General features: G+C 37.2%; 7 protein-coding genes across 10 annotated transcripts; 3 read left to right on the top strand and 4 right to left on the bottom strand.

The window, feature by feature from the left end:
* Nucleotides 1-638: 638 nt before the first annotated feature.
* LOC17883816 (lactosylceramide 4-alpha-galactosyltransferase) lies at nucleotides 639-2,032 on the bottom strand. The gene has a single exon (XM_006287804.2). It carries the CDS (start codon nucleotides 1,946-1,948, stop codon nucleotides 722-724), a length of 1,227 nt encoding a protein of 408 aa, XP_006287866.1. The 5' UTR covers nucleotides 1,949-2,032; the 3' UTR covers nucleotides 639-721.
* Nucleotides 2,033-3,020: 988 nt separating this feature from the next.
* On the top strand, nucleotides 3,021-5,227 carry LOC17881580. Of its 2 annotated transcripts, none has more exons than XM_006287822.2 (4): nucleotides 3,021-3,286; nucleotides 3,406-3,597; nucleotides 3,689-4,214; nucleotides 4,608-4,699. In XM_006287822.2, exons 1-4 carry the CDS (start codon nucleotides 3,068-3,070, stop codon nucleotides 4,613-4,615), a joined length of 945 nt encoding a protein of 314 aa, XP_006287884.1. In that variant the 5' UTR covers nucleotides 3,021-3,067; the 3' UTR covers nucleotides 4,616-4,699. The 2 variants fall into 2 exon arrangements, with proteins under 2 accessions (XP_006287884.1, XP_006287885.1); XM_006287823.2 differs by having other exon boundaries at nucleotides 3,028-3,286; nucleotides 3,689-4,237; nucleotides 4,608-5,227.
* On the bottom strand, nucleotides 3,941-10,057 carry LOC17884614 (RNA polymerase II C-terminal domain phosphatase-like 2). 2 transcript variants are annotated; one of them, XR_002833208.1, is made up of 15 exons: nucleotides 9,622-10,057; nucleotides 9,067-9,537; nucleotides 8,675-8,885; nucleotides 8,262-8,419; nucleotides 8,096-8,166; nucleotides 7,824-8,022; nucleotides 7,564-7,690; nucleotides 7,145-7,455; nucleotides 7,018-7,069; nucleotides 6,655-6,788; nucleotides 6,523-6,576; nucleotides 6,345-6,441; nucleotides 6,022-6,219; nucleotides 4,132-4,180; nucleotides 3,941-4,031 (listed from the first exon to the last, which is right to left on the bottom strand). XR_002833208.1 is itself a non-coding variant. In XM_006287056.2 (13 exons), the coding sequence occupies exons 1-13, from the start codon at nucleotides 9,892-9,894 to the stop codon at nucleotides 6,068-6,070; spliced, it is 2,310 nt and encodes a 769-aa protein (XP_006287118.1). In that variant the 5' UTR covers nucleotides 9,895-10,057; the 3' UTR covers nucleotides 5,670-6,067. The 2 variants fall into 2 exon arrangements, 1 of the variants encoding a protein (XP_006287118.1); XM_006287056.2 differs by lacking the exons at nucleotides 3,941-4,031; nucleotides 4,132-4,180 and having other exon boundaries at nucleotides 5,670-6,219.
* A 507-nt stretch (nucleotides 10,058-10,564) lies between these two features.
* On the bottom strand, nucleotides 10,565-12,874 carry LOC17882236 (uncharacterized protein PB18E9.04c). The gene is made up of 4 exons (XM_006286605.2): nucleotides 12,730-12,874; nucleotides 12,057-12,144; nucleotides 10,943-11,953; nucleotides 10,565-10,838 (listed from the first exon to the last, which is right to left on the bottom strand). The coding sequence occupies exons 1-4, from the start codon at nucleotides 12,810-12,812 to the stop codon at nucleotides 10,647-10,649; spliced, it is 1,374 nt and encodes a 457-aa protein (XP_006286667.1). The 5' UTR covers nucleotides 12,813-12,874; the 3' UTR covers nucleotides 10,565-10,646.
* Nucleotides 12,875-13,686: 812 nt separating this feature from the next.
* LOC17882267 (F-box protein DOR) lies at nucleotides 13,687-14,808 on the top strand. Its single transcript, XM_006289178.1, has one exon. It carries the CDS (start codon nucleotides 13,687-13,689, stop codon nucleotides 14,806-14,808), a length of 1,122 nt encoding a protein of 373 aa, XP_006289240.1.
* Nucleotides 14,809-16,378: 1,570 nt separating this feature from the next.
* On the bottom strand, nucleotides 16,379-18,388 carry LOC17882858 (NADH dehydrogenase [ubiquinone] flavoprotein 2, mitochondrial). Its single transcript, XM_023781821.1, has 8 exons — nucleotides 18,325-18,388; nucleotides 17,914-18,042; nucleotides 17,724-17,797; nucleotides 17,330-17,446; nucleotides 17,057-17,134; nucleotides 16,862-16,967; nucleotides 16,721-16,767; nucleotides 16,379-16,596 (listed from the first exon to the last, which is right to left on the bottom strand). The coding sequence occupies exons 1-8, from the start codon at nucleotides 18,386-18,388 to the stop codon at nucleotides 16,576-16,578; spliced, it is 636 nt and encodes a 211-aa protein (XP_023637589.1). The 3' UTR covers nucleotides 16,379-16,575.
* Nucleotides 18,389-18,829: 441 nt separating this feature from the next.
* On the top strand, nucleotides 18,830-21,448 carry LOC17881287 (polyadenylate-binding protein 2). Of its 2 annotated transcripts, XM_006287992.2 has the most exons (9): nucleotides 18,830-19,283; nucleotides 19,357-19,439; nucleotides 19,537-19,568; nucleotides 19,652-19,702; nucleotides 19,835-19,879; nucleotides 20,226-20,276; nucleotides 20,421-20,477; nucleotides 20,573-21,095; nucleotides 21,305-21,448. In XM_006287992.2, exons 1-9 carry the CDS (start codon nucleotides 19,106-19,108, stop codon nucleotides 21,347-21,349), a joined length of 1,065 nt encoding a protein of 354 aa, XP_006288054.1. In that variant the 5' UTR covers nucleotides 18,830-19,105; the 3' UTR covers nucleotides 21,350-21,448. The 2 variants fall into 2 exon arrangements, with proteins under 2 accessions (XP_006288054.1, XP_006288053.1); XM_006287991.2 differs by lacking the exons at nucleotides 19,835-19,879; nucleotides 20,226-20,276.
* The last annotated feature ends 2,184 nt before the right edge of the window (nucleotides 21,449-23,632 follow it).

Raw genomic sequence — 23,632 nt, 5'->3', positions numbered from 1 at the left:
CCCGTGAATTATCTAAAATTTACATAGTTTGATATATAATATATTTTATCAATAAAAACTATGCCTCCAAAATTACATTTACGTCTTCAAAAAATATTTCAATATTTTAAATTCTAAAAGTTTTATATATTTGAACCTATTATTTATAATATTTTGAAACTATTTGAAATTTTAAATATGCTCATGTAACAATGGTTTTAATATTGGTCATACTTATAATGATTTTAAACCATTGTCCAAAATATTTAACCGAGTGTAGTTGAGTATTATATGTCCGTTTTGAAAAATTCAAATTGCAGTATATGCAAAAAAAAAGTTAAATTTTTATTTAATATTTATATTATATAATATAATATCATAAATTAAAAATAACATCAAATAAAAGTGAAAGAAGAATAATTTTTTTTAAATAGATTATATTAAATTAGTTAGAGAAATATTAGTAAATCCTATAATTAGTTATGGAAATAATATAATCCTAAAATTAGATTTGGAAAGTATCCGGGTGTATGTATCCAAACCCATTAATCTATCCAACTTTAAAAGATCCAATTACAAATTTCTGGTAATTTTTTGAAATTGACCCGATCCGGAAGCACTTTTTGTACTTCTCTTTTACTAATATAGGGATTTATAAATAGGACGTGAATGCTTTTGGTCTTATATACAATTACAAGAAGTTATCAACAGTATGTGATTAATGGAACAAACTCAAACAAGACTATGATGCAGAACCGATTTCGCAGATGATGCAGTGCTCTGACACTAGTTTCCAGATGGCACTTCCTTGTTCAATTTCATACTTCTTGCTAAACTTATTCCACAGATGCAAACCGTAGCCACTCCTCTGCATATGAAGAAGCTTGATTTTGACCCACTTGGAATCTTTCTCTGTTTTAGGCACTCTGAACAACTTCTTAATCTCGAGCCAGTTTACCGAATAGAACACTGAAGGTCGCATGACGGTGAAGTTATAGCCACTCGACCCTTCCACGGTTCTAGCCACTCGAGATACAAGGTACGGTCCATTGTATCCCCATATGTTTCCATTGAAAGTCTTAGCGAATTCTTCGATGAATTTTAGTAACAGAGGATGGTTCTTGTCGAATATTAGTACCGCGTTGTTTAGTCTTGTCCAATTTGTCGATGAAGGATCAAGAGTCTGTGCTCCAATCACGTTTCTAAGTCCTATGAAGCTTTTCAAAACAATCATGTCCGTGTCTAAGTAAACACCTCCATATTTGTACAAGTAAGCAAGCCTCATGAGGTTTGAGAGATTCTGAGCTAAGGATATCTTTCCGGGATCTCTTTTCCCGGTCTTTATATCCTCGAGCCATGATTCTCCGGCGGTTCCTTTGAGTAGAAAAGGCAAATCTGGTGTGACTGCAAGAACTTTGTAACCACGATCAAGAAACGGTTTCAAGATTGTATAACCTTGAGGAGAATCCATGGTTGCGGATAGGATCATTAAGCAACCACGAGGATGAGACTTAAAGACACTTTCAATAGCTAATACCTCTCTGTTGCCGAAGAGCTCTGTTGATGATATCCATGTCATGACGAAGTTGACTTCACAATCATCACCGACAAACTCAGTTATCCTCTTTTGAAACTTATCCGACAAGTTATCTCCACTAAAAATCTCAATAACTTGGAGCTTCTCTGTGGTTTTGAGATTAGGAGATTGTTGCTTGAACGGAGTTTTCCCTTCGCCATCCGTCTCAGAGCTTAGAGGTAAGTGTGGAATCAGTCTTTTGATCTCTATCTTCACCTCTGAGTAATCACTCTGCGGTTGCATCGAGAAATTAGACACGAGAAGCAACGTCGTAACAAAGACCAGAGTTATAAAGCTGATAGAAAACGCGGTGAAAAGTGACGACGATACAGATTGGCTTAACCGTCTGTGATTAATCACCACTGTGACTCTATTCTCTATATCATGATCCATGACAAAAGCAGAATTGAATTGGAAACTAGAAAAGCTCTTTAGATAAATAGACGAAAGAAACCACTTGTGAGTTCTCTCTGTGTCTGTTTTTTCTCTCGTTTAACTTGTTTTGACCATGTTCTGGCCTTTTGGGGGCTGTCTAGTTAAGAACACGACGTAGACATCTTTGACGTATTACCGAAAAATAATTAATATTAGTGAAAACGAAAAATGGGAAATTAAATAGTAGTAATACTGTAATAGTACTAGTCCTACTATCAAGAACAGTTCATATGAAAACTACATCAAATTTTGTTTTTGTCATTCTTCGGTTGTTGCAACATGAGTTTGGAAAAAGGACGTGTGTATTAAAAAAATCCAGTTTTCTTGTAGGACAAGTTGTCAAGGTGTTTCTTCAATCTTTCTAGCTTTGATAAGGTTATTCCTATTATTTTCTAATACTAAATTAAACTATCTTTGTTGGGTTAGCTTTGTTTATTTTTATATCGAAACTTGATTGGTCCATGCATAGTCAGTTTCCTCCACACGACTTTTCAAGGTATGTAAGCATTTTGAGTTTTGACCGTGACAACCCAAAAATATATTATTAATCAATCTCATTATTGTTGATTTGATAATATCATCAGCTCAACATCAACTAGAAGAGATGCAATTTATGCAGCCGTATAAGTTTGTTGTATCAGTGTTCCTCCGATCTTTCCAAGCTGTTCGTTGACCTAAACAACGATCTAAAGCTATGAATGAAATGAAGGATTGCAAAAACAAGCACTGTGGTGGAGAGCTGAGGAGAAGTTTTCTACAACAAACAAGTCTTTCTTTAGTTTCCCTCTGAAGCCCAAAACTAGTGACAGTTAATCATAATTTGGCCCATGGGCTTTTTTCTTTTTGTTTGACTACTGTCACGCAGCGAACCAAGGAAGTTCGTTACAGTAACGTGGGAAACAATCGCGTGAATCGAACGGTATAAAATTAATGCGGGTGAGCACCGACCTGTCAGTATAAGGGGAACTCCAATGTTCACAGACATACGCCACGTGGACTTATGCTTTGCTTTCGTTTCCATACAGTACGCACACAATCTCAACATATGTCTCTTCCCCCACTGAATAACACTTTCTGATGATGAAGATGATTGGCGTCGGAACCCTAACTTCTTCTTCTTCTTCTCCATCTAAGATCCTTCTCGAAGATTTTACTCCACGGATTTTTCGCTGTGGAACTGAGATTTTCCCTTGTGTTCCATGGAAAACTTTTCATCCCTTCAAGTTTTTGCGTTTAGATTCTGCTCCGCACAGGACTCTTAGGCCAACCCCGCTTCGTTCTTCTATGGATTCGCAGGTAACTACTCTTAGATTTTTTTCATTCAATTTCCCAATGTTCTTTCGCTACATTTGCTTTATTATGCTCTGTATACAACGGCAGATCAGATCATTGTGTTCATACATACATGTTTATAGGTAAACGCAGAAGCTGCAGATATCGAATCTCCTACGAAAACGGTTCGTGTAAGGTTCCAATTGCGGAAAGAATGTGTCTTTGGAGAACATTTTTTCATTCTTGGTGATGATCCTGTGTTTGGTGGCCTCTGGGATCCGGAGACGGCTTTACCACTAAACTGGTCAGATGGGAATGTCTGGACCTTAGACCTGGTATGCATCAATGCTACATGTAGATACTGTAAGAGTTTAGATACTTTAATATGTTGGCTATACTCTTATCTAATTTCATCTTTCTACTTAGGATCTGCCTGTTGGAAGATTAGTTGAATTCAAGTTCATACTTAAGGCACAGACAGGGGAGATCTTGTGGCAACCGGGTCCAAACCGGTTTCTTGAAACATGGGAAACTAACAAAACAATCAGGATTTGTGAAGACTGGGATAATGCTGATCTGCAAATGATGATTGAGGAAGTGTATGTGCCATTCAATCAAGAAGATAATATCACTCACCCAAAACAAAGCGTGAGGCTTGACACCAGTCTTTCATCAAAACGTGGAGAAGAGGGGGATGAAGTGCTTGGTACTGCACAGCAAAACTCTTCAGCAGTAGTTGTAGAGAATGCAGGATACGTAAGTGATGAACCTGCAGAAAATTCGAGTTTTGATATCCAAAGTGAGAAAACTATGGAAACTTCTAATGGAGCTTTGACTGCTCGAGTTGTGACCAACGAAGCCATGTTTACCGAGGATGAAAGTCCAGTTTTGGTCCCTGGATTGGTTCCTCTGTCTGACCTGGAAAATGAAGATGTGGAAGTTATTAACGAAGGTAAAGCAGAAACGTTCCTGGAGGTAATATAACCTGATAAATTTTGAAGTTTCTTGTTTTTGTTCTCCTATAAGACTTTTGTGTACTTGGTTCCTCTAGGCTTCTTTTCGAACACAAATGCTCTGCTATATATATTGTCGTTTCAATAACCCATAGAGAGCTGTTGTTATACACACGGGTGCAGATGGTAATGAAATCTTTGCGTAATGGTGCTTTAGGACATCATGTTCATTTGTAGAATAAGACTGTTCTTGTTCCATTGATACGATGTATATCAGTTGCCCCAGTTGATTAGAAAAAGAAAAGTTTCTTTAACTATGTCTTCAAGCTAATCTAAAACTGTGTACTTTATCTAAGACTGTTAATTTAATGAATCGAGAAAGCTATTTGCAGGTAGATAAGAAGCAAGAAACCAAAGGAGAAAGAATCAAGAAAGAGAAAGTAAAAGCTATTTCATTATTCGATAAATCAGAGCGAGAGGCAGTGAAAAGCGTAGAGCAGAGGCAATACAATGCAGTAGAGGAAGAGCAGCAGCGGCTAGAGACAGAGCCTCTTGGAACGCCGGATGTTCTTTTAGAGAATGATATCCAATGGGGACGCAGAACACTTCACAAGCTTCTAAGCAACTTTAGACTTTTCTAAACTCAACGAAAGTTTTGAGTGCATACATTCATCGGCAAAAGAGCCTCAAGAAGATGATTTTCCTCATGGATTTTAGACAGGTAGTCAAAACTGTTCTTAAAAGGTGCGCTACCTTCTTCTCTGTTCATCTTTACGTTTTCTAATCTATGAGAATTGAGAGTAGATTGGAATCATGTTGTGCTGTCTCTGTATATATGTATGATCATATGATTTTGGTAAAGAGAGAGACGAAGAAAGAAGGAATGTTAAGTACATAGGATGTATCACGTGGATCTAATTCTCCTATATGTATGTAATTGCATTGTTGTTACATAATGATGATGATCATGACTATTATATGATTGGTCTTATAATTTCAATTTCTTACATAATGATGATGATCATGATTATCATATATGTATTTGAACTTCTAGTGCTCTTCGAGAAGAGCCAGGTAATTGCCGACGCCGTACGTTTAGGAGCACCTCGTTTTTCTATCCTCGTAAATCTCGAGGGCCATATGGATTATAAACCCAATATAGTTTAATCGAAATATCCAAAAATCACATGTAGTTTCTTGTTTTTATAGTTTATAAGTAACATGAGACTCCACGAGTTTAAAATGTTAGTGGCAGCGAGGAAATGCGATACACTAATTAGTTTGTACCAATTCTTCAATCAAATTATCAAATTACGAACGACCCCTGTAGGAAAACACAAGGTTTATATATGAGGTAACATGTCATGTAATTTGTGAAATCACGTGGGAGTATGGGCTTTGCGAGTGTGTCTTGTGTGAAGTTTGGTTTAACCATATTGTATGAGGCTATGAGCTACAAACTAAAGGATTTTTAATCAAACTACATAAAATCCATTGTAGTTCAACATGCTGTTCTTAAGAACCAACAACAACGGGAACAACAAAAAAAACCATCATCTTAGACTAAAAAAATATACACAATCACCTATATATAACACAAACCTAATTCAGGTGGAGCCTTGGGTGCAAGGTCTCATCATATTCACCTTCTCAAAACTCTATGGTAACCAAAATAACAAGAGTCATGAGACTACTCCTTAAAGGGGGATATAGGCTATATTTTAATAATCCAAAAATCCCTTATTTCTCGTTACCTTTTAGATCTTCGCTTGTTTTTGGTTTTTCACATTGGTAAGGAATATTTACCTTATGTCTTCATCCCCACATCAATCTTTCATCCTAAATCTTGGTATCACAGGTCAGGAATGTTTTCTTTAGGTGCTTTCTCTTCAAGTCCTTCATTTGATACAGCTTCATCGCTTTCCCACAGAAAGCCATTTTCATCATTTCTTCGATCTTTCTCTGTTTCTTTAGATAGAGGTGACACATGTGCAACATACTTTTCTGCATAAAGCAACACAAAGAAGATTTGACCAATCCGTAACTAAATGTGCTCACTACACAAAACAATCTTGAGAGTAAAACAAGTGGTGAATAGATCCACAGTTAATTCCCTGAAGATATTTTACCAGCCAAACTTCGAAGAGCATTCTCAGCTGCTTGTTGATGTGCATCTTTCTTAGTTTTTGCCATCCCAATGCCTATCTTCTCACCCGTGAACAAAACCTATGTAAAATAAACATTTTTTTTTTTAAATGGTAAAGTTAACATTAGACAAAGATACTTCAACAAACAGATTCACCTGACCTCAACTGAAAACTGTAACTCTTTGTTGGTACTCATCACAGTCCTAAACTCCACCTGCAAATTTGTACATAATTTATCAAAATCCATGAATTGAGAAGAAGCAATAGCCTGCATGGTTATGTGAATATGCACCTTTGAACCGCATCTTCTTCCAATCTCTTGCAGCGCACTCACAAATAAATGAGATTGCCCGCCATTACTCTTTCCACCATCTGTATGATGTTCTCTACCATTTGACACCAAATGATTCTGGGATAACCCACCTTCTGCAAATAGTTTGAATAAGTGCAAATGTCAAAAGGTAAAATTCCACCTTATTATTTAAGTATATGACAGATTCAGCAAATAGAAAATACATCAGGTGGGGAAACCAATAATTAATCTATCCACAATCAATATCTAAGAGCAGTACACTGAAACCAAGCAGAGGCAAGAATTTAACAGTAATCCTCTTAATATTAGCTTTACTACATAAGTGTTGAAACAATAACATACCTGTTGTTTGGCGTGATGGATTTTGCCTTTTCAGGTCATCATCTGTTGGCACCTGCAAGAAAATTCTCAGACCGTAGACAATCATATTTTGAAGTCAAAAGAGAGATATTTCGAATGCAAAACTAACCTCTTCGCTCCTCAAGTGGGATGGGTGTGAAATTGAACTAGCAGGACTCGAACCTGGTATTCCATGAGACAATTGACTTGGATAAACTCCTGAAGGTCGACCAGGAAAAGAAGGTCTATTCTCATCATCTACCAACCAACCACCCGGATTATGCATAGAAGACGAAGGTGGCTGCATAGGAATTTTAGCCAGAATGGGCGGTGGATTAAAGTTTTGGTTCCTTATATCTACACCAGGCCTCATCATAAGGGGTCTTCCACCGTCAGAAATAGTGAAGCCATCCCGTCTAGGAGCTCCAAGCAAACTAGGTTCTAGATTGTGATACAAAACAAAAGATAGAGAATTTCAGAGACAAACGTTAATGTGAAAAGTAACTGTGCAGTCAAAATTTGAAGTTATATTAAGTCAGATATCCATACTAGGTAACAATGCTGCTGCAGTTGTCGTGCTAGAGTTATTTGGTATAACTGCTATTTGTGGCTTAGGGGTTTCAGGTTTCTGCTCGGCGTGACTTGTTGCAGGAAGAGTAGAATGATCAGCTGCAGCCTTCTCACCCAGAATTTGAAGAGTCAACAGAAAATCAAATTACAATTTACAACAGATAAAAAAGCTTTGCACCAAAACATATTTCTTTACTTAAAGATCGCCTAATCCCATATATTGTATTTACTTTACTGACCGCTTGGTTTAGTCTGCGTTCTACTTCACCCCCACACATTCCTTCGATAATTGGAGGAGCTGTTATATTTCCATTTGCGGCAAAGCCAGGATCCTCTATAACTACATAGTTGCTAACGTCTGGTGATGGAGGTAAATTTTCCACATCATCTTCATAGTAAACCAAAGATATACTACTCATTAAACTCTCATCAAATTCCCTGCCATAAATGTTGGAAATAGTAAGAACAACCAGCATGAATTCATTACATAAACAAAAACAAAATAACTTACTTGAAAAAGTAACCTCTGACATTGCATGCAACATTTCTTGCTACACAAAGAATTGGAACGAGACAGGTTGTCTGATAAATGGGAATGAAAAAGGTTAGATACCAACATGGAAAATTAAGTGATAAAGTATTTAATTCAGAGCTTAATGCATGAGTAAAAAACATGCCTCTGCTTGTGGAGCATAATAAGGAAGATATGCAGGGACAACATGAACTCGTGGTTGATCCTTGTCCTCCCAAACCTTAATACGGTCATCAATGACCATTGCCATTTTCGGATGACAAATGCCACCATTGAAGACACTTAACAACGATTTCTTGGCATCTGCAATGCATAGAGCAAGAAATAAATAAAAAATATAGTTCGTTTGAGTTTCACAGAGAGACAGAGACAGAAAGTTGGGTAAAAACATCACAAGGTTCATCCCTTAATACTAAAAACTAATAGGTCAATAAATCAAATCAGGCAAGAAAGAGGGACGCAGAGGAGGAAGAACTATATATAACAATTCACCACAAAGATAAGTAACGAAAGAGATAACTAAACGGAGTTAAGAAAGCTACATCAATAGGTTTTGACCTGGTTTAACGCATACAATACGATCTCGAAGCTCCTTGAGACTTATCAAGTGTGCTTCGGGATCAAGTAGTCTCCACATTTCCAAAGCATAATCTCGTTCAGCCATGGTACAAACGTAAACTTCAAAGCGTTTCCTAGTTTTTGCCGTCAAATAGCTTCTTAATTCCTCCCACGCTGGCCTTAGTTTTACAAGCACACTAGTGTCACGGATCTGCATCAAAATTAACCCCAGACAGGAAGAAAAACTTAGTTATTCCAACAATATTAAAACTAGACTACTCATGTATACTTAAACGACCTTAACCTATCACATCCCAGAAAAGATAAGCCGAAACAATCAGATAAGATGAAATGAATACATATACAAAAACAACAGAGATAGATCTTCTAACCTCTGGATTAATCCTAGTAAGCACAGTATTCTTTTCGGGCAGTCTAATCACGGGTCTAAAAACTTTCTCGAGACCATCAGAAGTTGGGCGGACCTCCTCAGGCTGAGCCTTTAACAAAACTCCGTTATCAAATGCATAGTCATTATCAATATACTGCTTCAGCAGCATCCTATCATCCATATACCTTTTGAGTTCTGCTGACATTCCATTAATCCTCACAGGATCAATCTCTCGTGAAATCCAACCTTTAAGAGCCTCAATTCTATCCTCAAATGACTTCATGGTATTTGCAACAATCAAAGTTTCATCCAGGTCAAACACAATTGACAGACACCGAGTGTTAAGCATCCTTAAACAGGAATCATAAAGACCTGAAGGAACAGAAAAACACCAAAAGCACGGGAACTTCTTCTCCTTACTGCCCATAGCCACTAAATGAATCTCCTCATCTCCGAGCAAAACCACAGCAGTCTGTAATCACAACAAATCAAAATTCAAGCAACCGAAATCAGTCCTACCAAATCGGAAAACATTCAAAATGCCAACAGAACTTACCTTCAATTCATGGAAACAGACGGCGTGAAGATGCATTAACTCTTGAGGTTTGACCGGAGCCGATGAGACAAGCTTGCATCTAACGGCAAAAGAAGCAATCGTCTGGAGAATCGCGAGCGGAGGACACCTCTCACCAGCCGGAGATAGATGGTGGATTCGAATCTCATCGTTGGGGAATCGAAATTCGTGACCTGAAGATACTTGGTTCACATCAAGTTCACCCAAACGCAAATCCCCGTGATAAACCACAGATTTATGACCTAAACGACTCATCGTTAAAATTCGTCAATTCAGACTTCTGAAGAAGGAATCAGATAACAGTTCCCTGGGAAAATGCGTGACAAAATCTGCAGATTCAAACTTCTCTATTTCGCTACTTTTTTTTTTCTTTTCTTTTTTGTTCTCTGTGGGTTTTTCTGGGTCCCTTGATTTTTTTCTTCAACTCGACGAGGAAGAAAGAAGAGAGAGGCTCAGTATATTTATAGGCGAGAGAAGGGGTTTTATTGTTACGACATCGATTTCGTGTTAAATTACGAAGATACCTGAGACTTCTTTACACGTGGCGTAAGATGCTTTATCCTGTTTCTACCCGCATCGCATGTCAGCCGTTAATTATCGTTCTCAGTTGAACAGATTAAAGTATACGATAATTATTCTTTTTTTGTTATTAACATGTGAAAATTATTATTTTTGGTGCTACGATTCTTGTAATTGTTTTTTACTTTTTTTTGGTGACATAAAAAAAAAAGATATAGAAAACCTTTGTTGACTGCACGAATGTGATAATTGATCATGTTTATTAAGCTAATTTGTTAACGAAACAGTGAAAAAAAGAAAACAGAGAAGAGAAATATATATAAACCAACGACAACACTATTCTATACCATCTGTATCTTCATTATTAGTCAGAACACAATTTGCTTTTATGTCCAAAATCCATATATAAACCAAAAATTTATGACCATTCGCGAGCCTCTTAAAGACCTTTCATAATTCGAATCTTACAGAGAGATTCACGGGTAACTTTAAGAGTAACTTATGTCGCTGAGATTATCGTCGCTACCCTCTAAGCACAATACGTTGACACTCGATTCCGAGCTCCCGCTGCTGCTCACCGGCCGGTTTCTATATGATGTCATACTGTACAATGAAGTCGCTGGTACTTTCGTCACTGACGGTCGGAAATTCCCTGCCATGCTTCCTCGACGTCTAACATCCTATTATCACATAGAGAGATCATTACAAACATAAAAGTTGAATGTCGTATAAACGATGCATGTTTGATGTCCCTTATATAATCTCGTTTCATTTGTTACCATACCATGTGTCTCAAGGCCATGTCGATGGAGCTTTTAGATAGGTTTCTCCCAAACCCAAAACCATCAGATCCCGAGCTCGACTTCCCGGCTGAGGAGCCACCACCACCACCACTAAGTCCTCGGCCGCTGCTTTCAGTCTGTCGCGGCGGAGCAAGTTTTCTCACATTCACAACTCTCTCGACCTTTTGATTTCCCGTGGCCACATGACTTATCATTCCACCATCATCGTTCTTAGTCTTTGCTCGTCGTCCACGTAACGAAGGAACAGCACCGTTTGCGTTTCCGTTCGGAACTCGGCTTCTAGAAGGCGAGCAAGACTGTCTCCTTGCAACCTCGCGTTCTATGGACGCTGATCTTGAACTATTAGACGCGCCAAATGCTCTGGTTCTGCTACTTGACGCTGTTTTTGGCCTATCTGGTAACGTAGTTCTAAGATTCGACGGCGCTTCTAGAGAGAATCCAGGCATCTCGTAAGGTTCCCATGGCCTTGATCTTACTATCGGAGATGCTCCTTGTGACATAGCCGGTTTACTCACCGGTTTAATTGCTTTACTTCTCAGTACAGTGGATGAACCGGTCGGGGTTGGTGGACGGCGAGTTGGAGTACTTGACCTCGATCCCGGTTTGGAATTAGGTGCCGACATGGGCCGGTTATTGGATCGAGTAGAGGTGTCTGAACAAGTAGTTTGCTGGCCGGTGGAGGTGGCGGAACGAGCAGAGGAGGAGGTTCCAGAACTAGAAGAAGGTCTGGTCGTTGATCTATAGCTATTAGTAGCAGATGACGAGGTTAATGTGGCACGTGCAGATGTTGAGGTGGCACATGAGGTCGGCGTTGATGGCCTTTTGGCTGCTGGAGTTGACTTTCTGGGTGGTGAGGAAGGTCTACTCGTTGACCTTGAGCTACTGGAGGAAGAGGGTCTTCTGATTCCATAAACAGAGGAGGAACTGTGTAGCGACGTCTTTTGGGTCTTAGATGGTACGTTTTCGCTCTCTTCTCTGCTGTAGCTTTCTAACTGCACGTAGAAGATATAAAACATCAGAGATGAGCAAGAGTGTAACGCAAATGCAGACACTTTAAAGCCAAGATCGAATCGGCGAGACATACTGAGTCCGTACCCTAGTTATAAGAGTCATCCGGTCTGCATAAGGTGACTCGAGTTGGTTTGTTACGCTGCTAGTCGGTGAGCCTGGTGGCGTAACCAGCCTGGTCAGGAACAATCAACAGAAATGACAACAAATTAATATATAAATCAATTATGCTGATAAACTGTCTAATGCATGGCCGTATTTGAGGCATGCCAAATGTAACATTGACAAAGGAAAATTTTATAAAAGATTTAGCGATCCAACTTCTTAAAATAACTATAAACTACAATGTTTGTAACTGAGATATGTTAACATCAGGAAAAGTGATTAAATGTTTGTGTTTTGTCACAAAACTTTTGTGCAATGGGTTTTTCACGTATAATTTATCCAAATTAATCCATTTTCATACAAAAGGCCCCAATCTTATTATACATAAGAACTTAAAAACCATATATAACTAGTTTTAGAAATGCTTACAAACTCAAATTCAATTGAACTAGATGAGAGTATATAGTTTGGCGAGAATGTCTTAGAAAATTGATCAAATTGACTTTTACGGTTAAATCTTTGTTCTACTGAAATTACACCCAATATTCTAATGCAAAATGTAACAAAAAGAAAAAAAAAATGGTAGATTTTATAAAAATCATGATCGAACTTTTAGAAATCATGATCACAATGAAAGATGTGGGATAAACATTACCATTCATAATCGGACTTCTCGTCCTCGGAGTACAAAAAGTTATCGGCTGCAGTTCTACGGAGAGGGCACTGTTGAGACGACATCGCCGTCGTGCTACTATTATGATGATCAGATCCTGCCAAATATGAAAAACAGAACAAAAAGAAGATAAAAATCCGACAACATATGAACACATAAATAAATATATACAGTACTATTGATATATATATATACGAACACGAACTCATTAGAAGCGTAGGTCGGTGACTTTTCTCTTGACGACGCATCTCCAGGAACAAAATAAGCTCTTCATCTTCGTCTTGGGTCAACATTTTTGGGACATTTTTTAAAAAATTAATTGTTGATGATGGAAGAGAGTGGTGAAGATGTTCTTTATTTTCCGTCTTTTTTTTTTCTTCTCTTATTTAAAAATGTCAGATTTCATATTAAAAAAACCAGTAATATTTATTAATTTTTAAAAATTAAGAAAGTAATGTTGTTTATAGCTTTATCATATTTGATGTAAATTGGCTATTATAAAAGATATTTATATTGAGATTTTTTTTTGTTGTCAACGATATTATTAAAGTTTATTATGTTTCTTGGTGAACAGAGCTTCTATTATATCTTTGTTTTTATTTCATTATTAATCACAAAAATACAACATTACTTCTCAATCTAGACTAGATTCCTCGGAATGGTATAATGTTGTTATTAAATTTCATTAGATTTGTGTTTTTAGAAAAGCATAAAATTAATTATATATTTTTTAAAAAAATATATTGCGAAAGATGGAATTAGATAAAACGGAAAAAACTGCGGATATATATAAAAAAGATTGTGAGTATGTAATTGTTGTCGAGATAAATGTGAATCTCGCAATATAAGTTTAAAGAATATTGATGTATATCTAGTACAAGCTAGCTAGTGTGTATATAAGGGAAAGTCTCCTAAGTTATTAACCTAACTTATTAGAATATGGAGAGGGAAGAGGATGAAAGAATCTCGATCCATATGGATCTCGTGATAGAGATACTCTCAAGGATGCCCGTGAAGAGCATTATGAAGTTTAAGTGTTTGTCGAAAGAGTTTTCAAAGATAATCCATAGTCGAAACTTTGTCGACTCGTGCTTGTCTCGTCCCTCGAGTCGGTCACGTCTCTTGTTTTATTTCCACTGCTATGAAATTAACACGCTTGTTTTCTTCTCAGCGCCGCATCGATCGACTTGTTCTATAATCCCGACCCGACAGGAAATGGTATTCCGTGGAGGAGTTGATGTCTCTTTCATGTGTGCACCGGTCCGAGGTTTGATGTTGTGCACAGTTGGAGAGAATCAACATGTTATATGTAACCCTGCCACGAGACAAAACCTAAGCTTACCGCAAAACAATATGTTGTGGGAAAGAGACAACTTCACAAAGTTGATTTTAGGATACGACCCAATCTTTGATCAGTACAAAGTATTAAGCATGTGTGGAAACACAAATGTGGGACCACGTCCGTATCAGTTTTTTGTTATGACGGTGGGAAAAGATGGTAACATGTGGAGAAAAATACAAGGCATGCCTCCTCATCTTAGGATCGTTAAGTGTTGCCACGCGACTGGTATATGCATAAACGGCGTTTTATACTTTAAAGCTGAGTCAAACACCCCAAGTCATCACGGTCCTGGTACTACTGTGCATGTTGTGAGTTTTGACCTGAATACTGAAATGTTCAGTCTTGTGAAAAGCAATGACCGTCTCTCATGGTTTTCTAAGCTAATAGACTTCCAAGGGAAGCTAGCTTTTATATCTCATGTCAATAAGGACTGCACAGCTGAGTTTTGGATCTTGGAAAACGAATGGTCGTCAAAAGTGTTTCATTTGCCTTGGACTCAAAGTTACACTAGGGATTATAAGAGAATATCCGGCTCCGTGATGGGCATTCATGACGGCGATATTGTTTTCCTACCGAAATATAAACTTGGTTCCACTTGGCATCTTAGCTTGGAGAAGAAGACTGTTCGGAAAGTCATCTACGAAATCCCTTCTACTAAACCATATCGTTCTCTAGTTTTTTTTTTCGGAAACCATGTTGATACTACTGTATCATTGTAATTTGAGTCGGTGTTTAAAACTTTTCATTCTTTTACGGGTAAAGTGCGAGATTAGCACGTGAATACTGGTTAAGTACTGAAATGGAGGGGGTAGTTTCAAAACGAAAAAAGGCAAGTTTGTCCTTTGGTTAGAGTTACAGGAAAAACATAATTACCAAACATGCCATTAATAAGAAATGCCACGTTGGAGAGAGAAGGCGTTTATCTGCACAATTTTGGGGGGAAAAATTCCCGCCAAGTGATAAGTCTACGAGTTAGTTATGGTAGAGTTGAAGTTATTTCTTAGAGTTGTGTGGAAGAGTGAAACACATTTGGTATAGTTGTTTCGTAGAGTCATATATAGTGGTGGGAGAGTAAGTAGATAGATAGACTTATTCGGTACAATTAGCATACATGGTGGGAGAGTTATAGTTAAGCAACAGAGTAAGGTGAAACTTAGAGTTGGTCCATAGAGTAACTGTAATGGTGGTAGATTTTGGAGGAAACTTTCTTAGAGTTATGGAATCTGGTAGAGTAGTTTTGTAGAGTTAGTCGAAGACAGGAAGAGTTATATTGTAAATATAGATATCAGATAGAGTTTGGGACTGTGACGGTAGACATTTGATGTCCAAAAGAGGTTTTGTGAGGGCAATCCTTTGACGGGAGAGTTGTTGTAGTGATGGGAGAGTTATAAATTAAAAATAGAGTTTTCATCTAGTTACAACAGAGTTAATATGACTAGACTAGCATAAGTTTGTTAGAGTTATACTTGTGTGAGAGAGTTACTGGTGTAAAGTAACTCTATCATAAGTAACTCTATTGCAACGTTGATAGATTTGCGTGGTAGAGTTATACGTATCTAGGGTTTTGTTAGGGCGAATCATAACTCAAAATGTCGTTTTTACCCTTACAAATATTTTATATTACGTTTACAACCTAATAGGTGATGACAGACTTACAATGTTACTATTAACTCTAATATAGTCGTGATAGAGTTATGGCGTTGCTTTATGGCCAAGTAACTACACAACCCATCATGAATATGTGCTAAGTATAGATTTTGAAAAATAAAGTAGCCATGGAGGTTTTTGAGAAATTTTTTCTATGGATTTGAGAGAGATAGAGTTTTATATATGAGTCTATGTAAAGAACTAATTGTAAAGAATCCAATGCAAGTGATGGTTTGCCAATCAAAGTTAATCTCCACCTGCAAAAACTCAGTACAAATTGGAACAAAATCATCCAAATCTATGTTGAACTCCCAAAAAAAAATGTGTTGAATTATTCATGGATGTAGCTTTGAGACTGATATCATATTGGGCATACGTTTCCCTAATGTTTTATTTTTCATTACGACAACATAAAGACCATCCTTCATACATATAAAGTAAATCGATTAGGACCTATCAAATTAAATTCAAATAAATCCCTTTCCAGACAAGCTTAGAGGTTACTATATACTATATGACACATTTAGCAATTTTGAAATAAGAAAAAAATAGATTTCGGTAAAGGTTAGATGTTTACATTTGCGTTATTAATTTCTATTTAATTTGTGTTTTTCAACAAAGAATTTTTTATCAAAACAAGAATGGTGATAAAAGGTCTTGTAGGAACTAGCATCGAGTTTAAGGCATAATAGAAGTCTAGGACAAAAATAAAACATCCTCAAAAGAGGTAAGTGCAAAAACGTTTAACACAAAATATAGAACTCAAGCTTGCTTAAACAATAGCCGTTGCAGCACTTTGCTTAGCATGCATCAAGATCACGGAACTGCGGTGGCTTAGGCTACCCAATAACACAACATCCCTGTAACAAAACCAAACACATGAGATGTAGATTGTACCTTTTCATGCAAAAGTATTAATATTGGTGATTGTTCTGCATCAATTTACAATTTACGAAAAGTAGAGAGGTGATGCGAAATCTATACCATGCATTCCATCTCACCAACAGAAAACAAACCATCCTTTGTGACTTCTGGAAAAACATAATACCAGATATCGTTATGACTAAACATCATCATATGCTTTTGTTTTCTTTTGTTAATCAAAGGTTGCTAATAGAACAATACCACCGCGTTTCACTCCCAAATGGTCTAGCAGAGCTGATTCGATGTCACGTGAACCACGAATCATGCAAGGTGTTGTGCCACAAACTAGAAGGTGATACTTTCCAACCTGTAAGAGCATATGAACAATGATTATGCGCTATCTGCATTGACTAGCACAGTAGAGACTTGAGTTTATGGGTGGTAAGTTGTTCTTACATTAGCCCTGTTGAACATTGAGTAAAATGTTGCAACCTCATAAACACGGATAGGAGCAACTTCTATAACTTTAGCAACCTGCAGAATTTTGTTGTATTGTTTATGCCTAGTAGATTTCAATGGATGTTGTTTTCCAAGAAAAGAACTTAAGAATTACAGAAAATTAACAGCAAAAATCAAACTAAAGCGGAAAGTGATAATTGCAAAATCTAACTTCACAATTACTTCCATTTAGTAAGGGAAAATCTGTAATATACTTAAACTAAAACATACTGCATTCATTGCTGAAACAGGGAGCCAGCCTCCATGTTGCTGTTGTGCAAGATCTAGGAGTGGAATAACTGCAGACGGCTTGTAATTCGTTGGATAGTAAGAGAGTATCTCCTTAACCTACACAGTTTGGACAAAATATTATAGTTCCAGAAAGCGGGAAACATATATCACCTTTAATTGCACGATTGCTGCAGCCAGACATGAAAGATGCAGTAATCTGGAACAAATACACAAGCACTAACCAGAAATTACTAAATGAATCAGACTCGGAAGGTTCATGCGAAATGACTGTTCTTGCCCAGAACTTTCCATCGGGATAAGAGTTGGACTCAACTGGTTGGTGAACGCACCCAATCAAATCAGAATTCGAAATTTCGCAATAAAAGTAAGGTACCTCAGCCAGTCTCGGCCACTCCTCCGACGAGTTCTCAGCTCCGCTTCCTCCTTCGTGAGTACGGTTGCTACTTTCTACAGAAAAAGTTGAATGAAGTTCCTGTCAAAGAACCCATGATTTTGTAGCAGTTGAATACAAACAGAATCGATAAAACAATCAAAAGGATCACGAGAGAAAAAGGATTATAAACCTAGAAGTGATATTGTCCTCTTCCCGTCTCCTTCCACTCTCTGTTCTTCACAATCAAAAACCCAGAAAAAAAAAACAACAGGCGGCTGAAGTACGAGAGAGAAAGGATTATTTTTTTTTGTATTGTAAACTGTAAATTAGGTTTAGTTCTGTTTTTTGGTATTTTATATTTTTTCTATTTTTTTGTAAAAAATTAATTAGTAATGGTAGTTACGTAATACAAAAAAAAACCATATGGGTATTTGTCATTTTCCAAAGTTTTTGAGCTATTTTAGTCGGTCCAATTTTGTATGGGTTATATCAGTTCGAAACCACTATTTATGTGCTAGTTTGATCTATTATCTCTTCTTTTACTGCAGCAGTAGCTTTTAAAATTCCTTTAAACAAACATGGTTCTCTTTGGTTCAAAAACGTTCCTCGTACTCATTTAGAAAGAGAATATATAGAAGCATGTCATTTTTAAAACAAAGGGCCATTTTATCTTAACTTCTTTACATATATAGAGGATATTGAACAGTGATCGAACGAATGAACACTGAACAGAGAAATAAAAAGTACCACTTGAAGAAACGTTTCGATAGCGAGTGTATAATGCTGTGCAATCTCTCCGTTTTATATGTTATTTTAGAGGCATCACTAGGTTTCCGAAGCCTAATCTTAAGGTTTTCTCTGTAATTGGCTTACAGAAGTTTGATTGCGTAATATCAGATGAAATAAATGAAAAAATAAGCAACTTATTCGTCAGACTTAGCAAGGGGTTCATAATTTGGGTCTCTGGGCTTTTTGTGTATGTTGGGTTGTTAGTAATATTGGCCTGTCAAGGCTATATCATCAATAATACGTACTAGTGAAAAGAAAAAAACCCTTTTGCCCGAGCTCGTTTCGTTTATATCAAATCAAAAGCAATCGCTGGAAAAATCCCTAAATCTCATAAAACCTCTTCTTCTCTTCTGTGTCTGAAAGACGAAATAGAGTTCTTTTCGATCTTGAGGATCAGATTTCTTGGTTCTTGATTCTTGTTTCAAGCCTAGTATAAAAACAATGGCTTCTTCTTTGACGATTCTGTGCTTCTTCCACTTTCCTCACCCCAGATCACAAACACCTTTTATCTTTCAATTCCCTCGTCCAAGAACACTAGCACATCATCTTCCAAATTACTCGTCCAAGAGCACAAACACAAGAACTTCACAAGAATGGAGGAGCAGACTCCGGTCTTTCTGTGGGGATTCGATAGCCACATCTCTGAATTGGACATTTTTGATTGCTTTGATCGAAAGAGAGAAACTTCTTTGACTTCAGTGAACCTTCACAGAGATCCCTTGGGAAATTCCCTGCGAAGAGCCACACTAATGTTCACTGATAAACATGAAGGTGAGTGTTTTCTAATTGGTGAAGTCTTTTCTTATTTCAACTTACAGTTTAATGAAGCTTTCTCCTTTTGCAGCTCACCAGATGAGTGTATCTCTGAGTGGATTCCCCCTCGATCATGGACAGATGCGCATGTCGTTAGTTTCTTTTCCACGAGAGGTATATAATTTTCATGCGTCTTTCTTTATTATTTTGTTTCCTTTTTATCTCTGTTCTTGTTTAATCTTTTCTTTGATCACCTGTTATTCTCTTACAGGAAATCCCTGCGAGAGTTAGTAATCAGCTATCGTAAGTTGTCTTTTTCTTTGAATGCATGATGAGAATCATGAAATTTGATGCTTCTAAGCTTATATATTTTTCTTCTTCTGTAGAAATCCTGTATTACAAGGACCTGTGCCATACCAGAACACGACTTATCAATTGTAAGTTTTTAACTAATGTTATAGAAGATGTCCGTGTGTGTTTAAAGGCATGAATAAATAATGTGATGACTGTTTTTGTATCTGGTTTTTATAAGAAGAGAATAACAATCATCATATTTTTTATTTATGAAGGTTCCCTGAACCTCAAGCTCATGTGCCATGGCAAGGATCTCAGATGTGAGTAAATTTATAAATGCTAGGCTGATTGATTAGGGATGATAGAATGATCCATAAATGTCTGTGTTTAATGCATGAATGAATCATTCTCAAGTTAATGCAACTCAAAAGACATGGTTGTTGTGTGTATCTGTTTTTGATAAAATCGGAGTAAGAATCATCAATTCCATTTTTTGCAAATTCCTGAATTTCAAAGCCATGTGCCTTAGCAAGAATCAGTCTCTCAAATGAAAATTGTAAAGCAGAGTTAGTAATCAGCTATCATAAGTTGTCTTCTTCTTTGAATGCATGATGAGAATCACGAAATTTGATGCTTCTAAGCTCATATATTTTTCTTATTCTGTAGAAATCCTGTATTACAAGGACCTGTGCCATACCAGAACACGACTTATCAATTGTAAGTTAAAATAATGTTATAGAAGATGTCCGTGTGTGTTTAAAGGCATGAATAAATAATGTGATGACTGTTTTTGTATCTGGTTTTTATAAGAAGAGAATAACAATCATCATATTTTGTCCCTACTGTAACTTTGCAACGCAGGTATCCAGGAGCTGCTTACATGCCACAGCAAGGGCCAACCTCTCAAGACTTTCAAATGTTAGTTACTTTAATGTAATTTACAGTCTATCATGTCATTGTCTATACAAGATGTAGGACTTATCGTTTTCGTTCTCATTCTAACTTTGATGCAGAAATATTGAAATGAGAGACGTATACGTAGGAAATCTTTCCACTACAACAACTGAGGGACAGTTGAATATGCTGTTTAGAGCTCATGGAGATTTAGAGCATGTTTCAATAATCAAAACAGCTGATGGTTCTTCGAGAGGCTTTGGGTTTGTCACATTTAGGCATGCAGAAAGTGCAGCGCAGGCAATTAATTCTTTGAATGGCTACAAGTTTGAGGGTAGAGTGTGGGAAGTCCAACACAGGAATAGTCATCGCCGTGAAGAAATAAGAGAAGGACTCCAGAGAGAAGTTATCTGTTACGTGGGTAATTTCAGATACGAGCTTACTGAAGCCGGTTTAAAAGATATGTTTGCACAATTTGGAGAGGTGTCTTCTTGTAAAATCAGGAGAGATCCGAATACTGGAAAGAGTAAAGGGGACGGCTTTGTGGAGTTTGTCACTCCAGAAGCGGCATCAAATGCTACAGTTTTAAATGGCAAGGTCATTGATGGCAGGTTTATCTACGTGAGTTTGGCAAGGTCAAAGGTATATTCTTTTGCCATGTTGCACTAAGTTACTTACGGATGTATGCATGCAGTCCGGGAACACTTTCGGGTGAAGCTAATTGGATAAAGATTTTAGGAGATTAGTAGATGAATTTATGCTAGTTTCAGTGGAGAATCTCTCTGACTAGTGGAAAGCCATCTTAGAACCTCAAATGTTAGGTTATCTAATTCCTTAAAAAACTGCTGCAGGTAGCTGGCAGGGCAGGGCAAGGATCAATGTCTGGAACTCTCTAAGTTTGACAGTCTGATGTAGGTTGTCCTGATACTTATAGTTACTTTCTTCTCTTCTTGTACAATCTTCTGGGATGTAGTGGGGTTATTACTTCTTCTCTTCTTGTACAATCTTCTGGGATGTAGTGGGGTTATTACTTCTTCTCTTCTTGTACAATCTTCTGGGATGTAGTGGGGTTATTAACTTCAATAACAAAAGTGGAAAGAAATTAAAAATTTGTGTTTCTATCTTGCTTCTCCTTTCCATTATGTGTTTAAGTTCTGCCATCTTCTGCCCTCTCAATGAATCACCGTTAAAGCTTCATAAACTATGAACCTTTTGTGGGTCTGAGATGAACAAAATTATTATATCTATTTAGTGTCAGACATGAACAAGTTGACTTCTTCTCTGGTTTAAGTAAACAAAGTATCAGTTTAATTTCTGTTTCCTTACTCTCCAGATTCTCAAATACTTTAAAGGACTGATGAACATTGATCTGTATACATCTTTTTATGTTGAAACCATAACAATATTTTGATTCATCACTGGTACAATCTGTATAGTATATATATATGTATGCGTTTAATTTGTGTGATTGTGATCACTGAATTAAATAGCAAGGAAGTAAACATCATGAACGTTTTGGGAAAACTAGAGCAGGGAAAATTGCTGAGGAACGGTGAAAAATCTGGTATGATCTCTAAAGCAGAGGGCTTGGGACTTGCATTGTCATCTCTTGAGAAGCTTGGTATCTGCTCGAAACAGAAGAGCCGTTGTTTCCTTGTAAAATAGCCAATACTTCGCCTTGGTCCTAGCCTTTGCTGCATCTATAGTCGTGGTGGTAAATGGTGATCCCAGATTACTCAGCTACTCTGATGTTTATTTCAGGCGGTTTTGGCTAGTGCTCTGCCTCTAATTATGGATCTGCCTCAAAGTTACTTTCTTTCATCTCCAAATTATTCTCCTTTCTTTACATAAGACCTCTGACGATGTAAATGTCTTAAACCCACATGTGTCTCCAGCAAAAGAACACTCGGAACTCAGCCTACAAAGTTGTCTCTTTTCCCTATAATCCACCCGAGAACACCTATCCACTAAAGTTTGAGGTCAATGTCAGCTCCAGAAGGACTTGCAACTTGGTTGTCTTTGGGCAGATATTCCAAATTTCCAAGCAATGTATTTCTTTTTGTGCTCATTGTCCCTCTTCGTGATGCCCTCTTCTCCTTGCTTTATACTGATTATCTACTTTTGTGCTTAAAATGTTCAGGAGCATGAATTGCTTAATAATAATAGTAGCATGACTTGGCACCTCCACCTCTTAATGTTTTAGTAATGGTGTGCTTTATTTGTTCTGATAGTGTCCAAATCTTTCAAAGTTTGTTTATTTATTTATTTACTTTAGGTATGATTCAGCACAATATGCTCTCTATAACTATTTCAGGTATATGCACTTGAAGGGTCTCTTGTCATGCAGTGTGTAATTTTAAGTGAGATGGAATCAGAGTAGTGACGAGAAAGAAAAAAACGGATGATGATGATAAAGGTACTACTAAGTGGGGATGATGATGATGTTGGAATATTTGAGAGAGAAGAAGAAAAAACAGAGTAAGAGACTTTTGTCTCTTCTCTTGTAAAAGACAAGAACAGAAACTGAATTTTTATTATAGTGAAACTTGTTAACTTATTACAAGAACACATACACTTATATATACATGTCTTACGTACACGGTCGCAACCGTTCACAACAAGTCACGAACCAACGCAACAATATAACGTATACACCCTTTCATGTGTACCCATTAATACACACCTCTTCACTTAATTACACACACAATAGTTATCTAATTATATGAAATAATAATAATAAGACCAAACTCAATTATAAACCATCATTCCCCCTTAATTGAGTTATGGTCTAAAACCAATTTTTTTTTTTATGATATCAAACTCCAACTTCTTGTTGACGTGTGTTGCTTCTCTTCACAGTGTTACTTCTCTTCACACTACTTCTTCTTCCTTCGTTATTTCCTTTTGGTGTCCTCTTGATCACCAAATCTGTGCGTGATCTCCTTCACGTCTTCTTCGGTTATCTTTGCAACCGGCTTATGCTCCATTTTTCTCTGAGGTAAGCATCCTCCTTCTGTGTTTGGTGTCTCCCTTTGATCACCATAATGTCTCCATCCATGACGTCTTACGCGTGAATCTTCTTCACGTCATCTTCGGTTTACTCTTCAACCGACTTATGCTCCATTTTTTCTCCGAGGTAAGCATCCTCTTATGCTCTACCTATACTCGGCACTAGAAAC

The sequence above is a fragment of the Capsella rubella genome, unplaced genomic scaffold (genome assembly GCF_000375325.1).
Source record: "Capsella rubella cultivar Monte Gargano unplaced genomic scaffold, Caprub1_0 scaffold_6, whole genome shotgun sequence".
Taxonomy (NCBI): domain Eukaryota; kingdom Viridiplantae; phylum Streptophyta; class Magnoliopsida; order Brassicales; family Brassicaceae; genus Capsella; species Capsella rubella.
The sequence above is the reverse complement of the archived record's forward strand: the minus strand, read 5'-3'. Positions and strand labels throughout refer to the sequence as shown.

Bases quoted from the DNA above. Each gene is read 5' to 3' on its own strand.
- LOC17881580 (XM_006287823.2), top strand. From the start codon at position 3,068: ATGATGAAGATGATTGGCGTCGGAACCCTAACTTCTTCTTCTTCTTCT. The intron at 3,598-3,688 runs GTATGCATCAAT...CTTTCTACTTAG, and splicing joins ATGTCTGGACCTTAGACCTG to GATCTGCCTGTTGGAAGATT. The intron at 4,238-4,607 runs GTAATATAACCT...AGCTATTTGCAG, and splicing joins AAGCAGAAACGTTCCTGGAG to GTAGATAAGAAGCAAGAAAC.
- LOC17884614 (XM_006287056.2), bottom strand. From the start codon at position 9,894: ATGAGTCGTTTAGGTCATAAATCTGTGGTTTATCACGGGGATTTGCGT. The intron at 9,538-9,621 runs GTAAGTTCTGTT...TTGTGATTACAG, and splicing joins TCTGTTTCCATGAATTGAAG to ACTGCTGTGGTTTTGCTCGG. The intron at 6,577-6,654 runs GTGCATATTCAC...ACAAATTTGCAG, and splicing joins GAAGAAGATGCGGTTCAAAG to GTGGAGTTTAGGACTGTGAT.
- LOC17882236 (XM_006286605.2), bottom strand. From the start codon at position 12,812: ATGTCGTCTCAACAGTGCCCTCTCCGTAGAACTGCAGCCGATAACTTT. The intron at 12,145-12,729 runs GTAATGTTTATC...GTTCCTGACCAG, and splicing joins GAGAAGTCCGATTATGAATG to GCTGGTTACGCCACCAGGCT. The intron at 10,839-10,942 runs GTATGGTAACAA...ATGTGATAATAG, and splicing joins ACATGGCCTTGAGACACATG to GATGTTAGACGTCGAGGAAG.
- LOC17883816 (XM_006287804.2), bottom strand. From the start codon at position 1,948: ATGGATCATGATATAGAGAATAGAGTCACAGTGGTGATTAATCACAGA.
- LOC17882858 (XM_023781821.1), bottom strand. From the start codon at position 18,388: ATGGCCCTTTGTTTTAAAAATGACATGCTTCTATATATTCTCTTTCTA. The intron at 17,447-17,723 runs GTACCTTACTTT...CAAACTGTGTAG, and splicing joins AGTGGCCGAGACTGGCTGAG to GTTAAGGAGATACTCTCTTA. The intron at 16,597-16,720 runs GTATAGATTTCG...GTTTTGTTACAG, and splicing joins TTGGTGAGATGGAATGCATG to GGATGTTGTGTTATTGGGTA.
- LOC17881287 (XM_006287992.2), top strand. From the start codon at position 19,106: ATGGAGGAGCAGACTCCGGTCTTTCTGTGGGGATTCGATAGCCACATC. The intron at 20,277-20,420 runs GTAAGTTAAAAT...TTTGCAACGCAG, and splicing joins CAGAACACGACTTATCAATT to GTATCCAGGAGCTGCTTACA. The intron at 21,096-21,304 runs GTATATTCTTTT...AAACTGCTGCAG, and splicing joins TGAGTTTGGCAAGGTCAAAG to GTAGCTGGCAGGGCAGGGCA.
- LOC17882267 (XM_006289178.1), top strand. From the start codon at position 13,687: ATGGAGAGGGAAGAGGATGAAAGAATCTCGATCCATATGGATCTCGTG.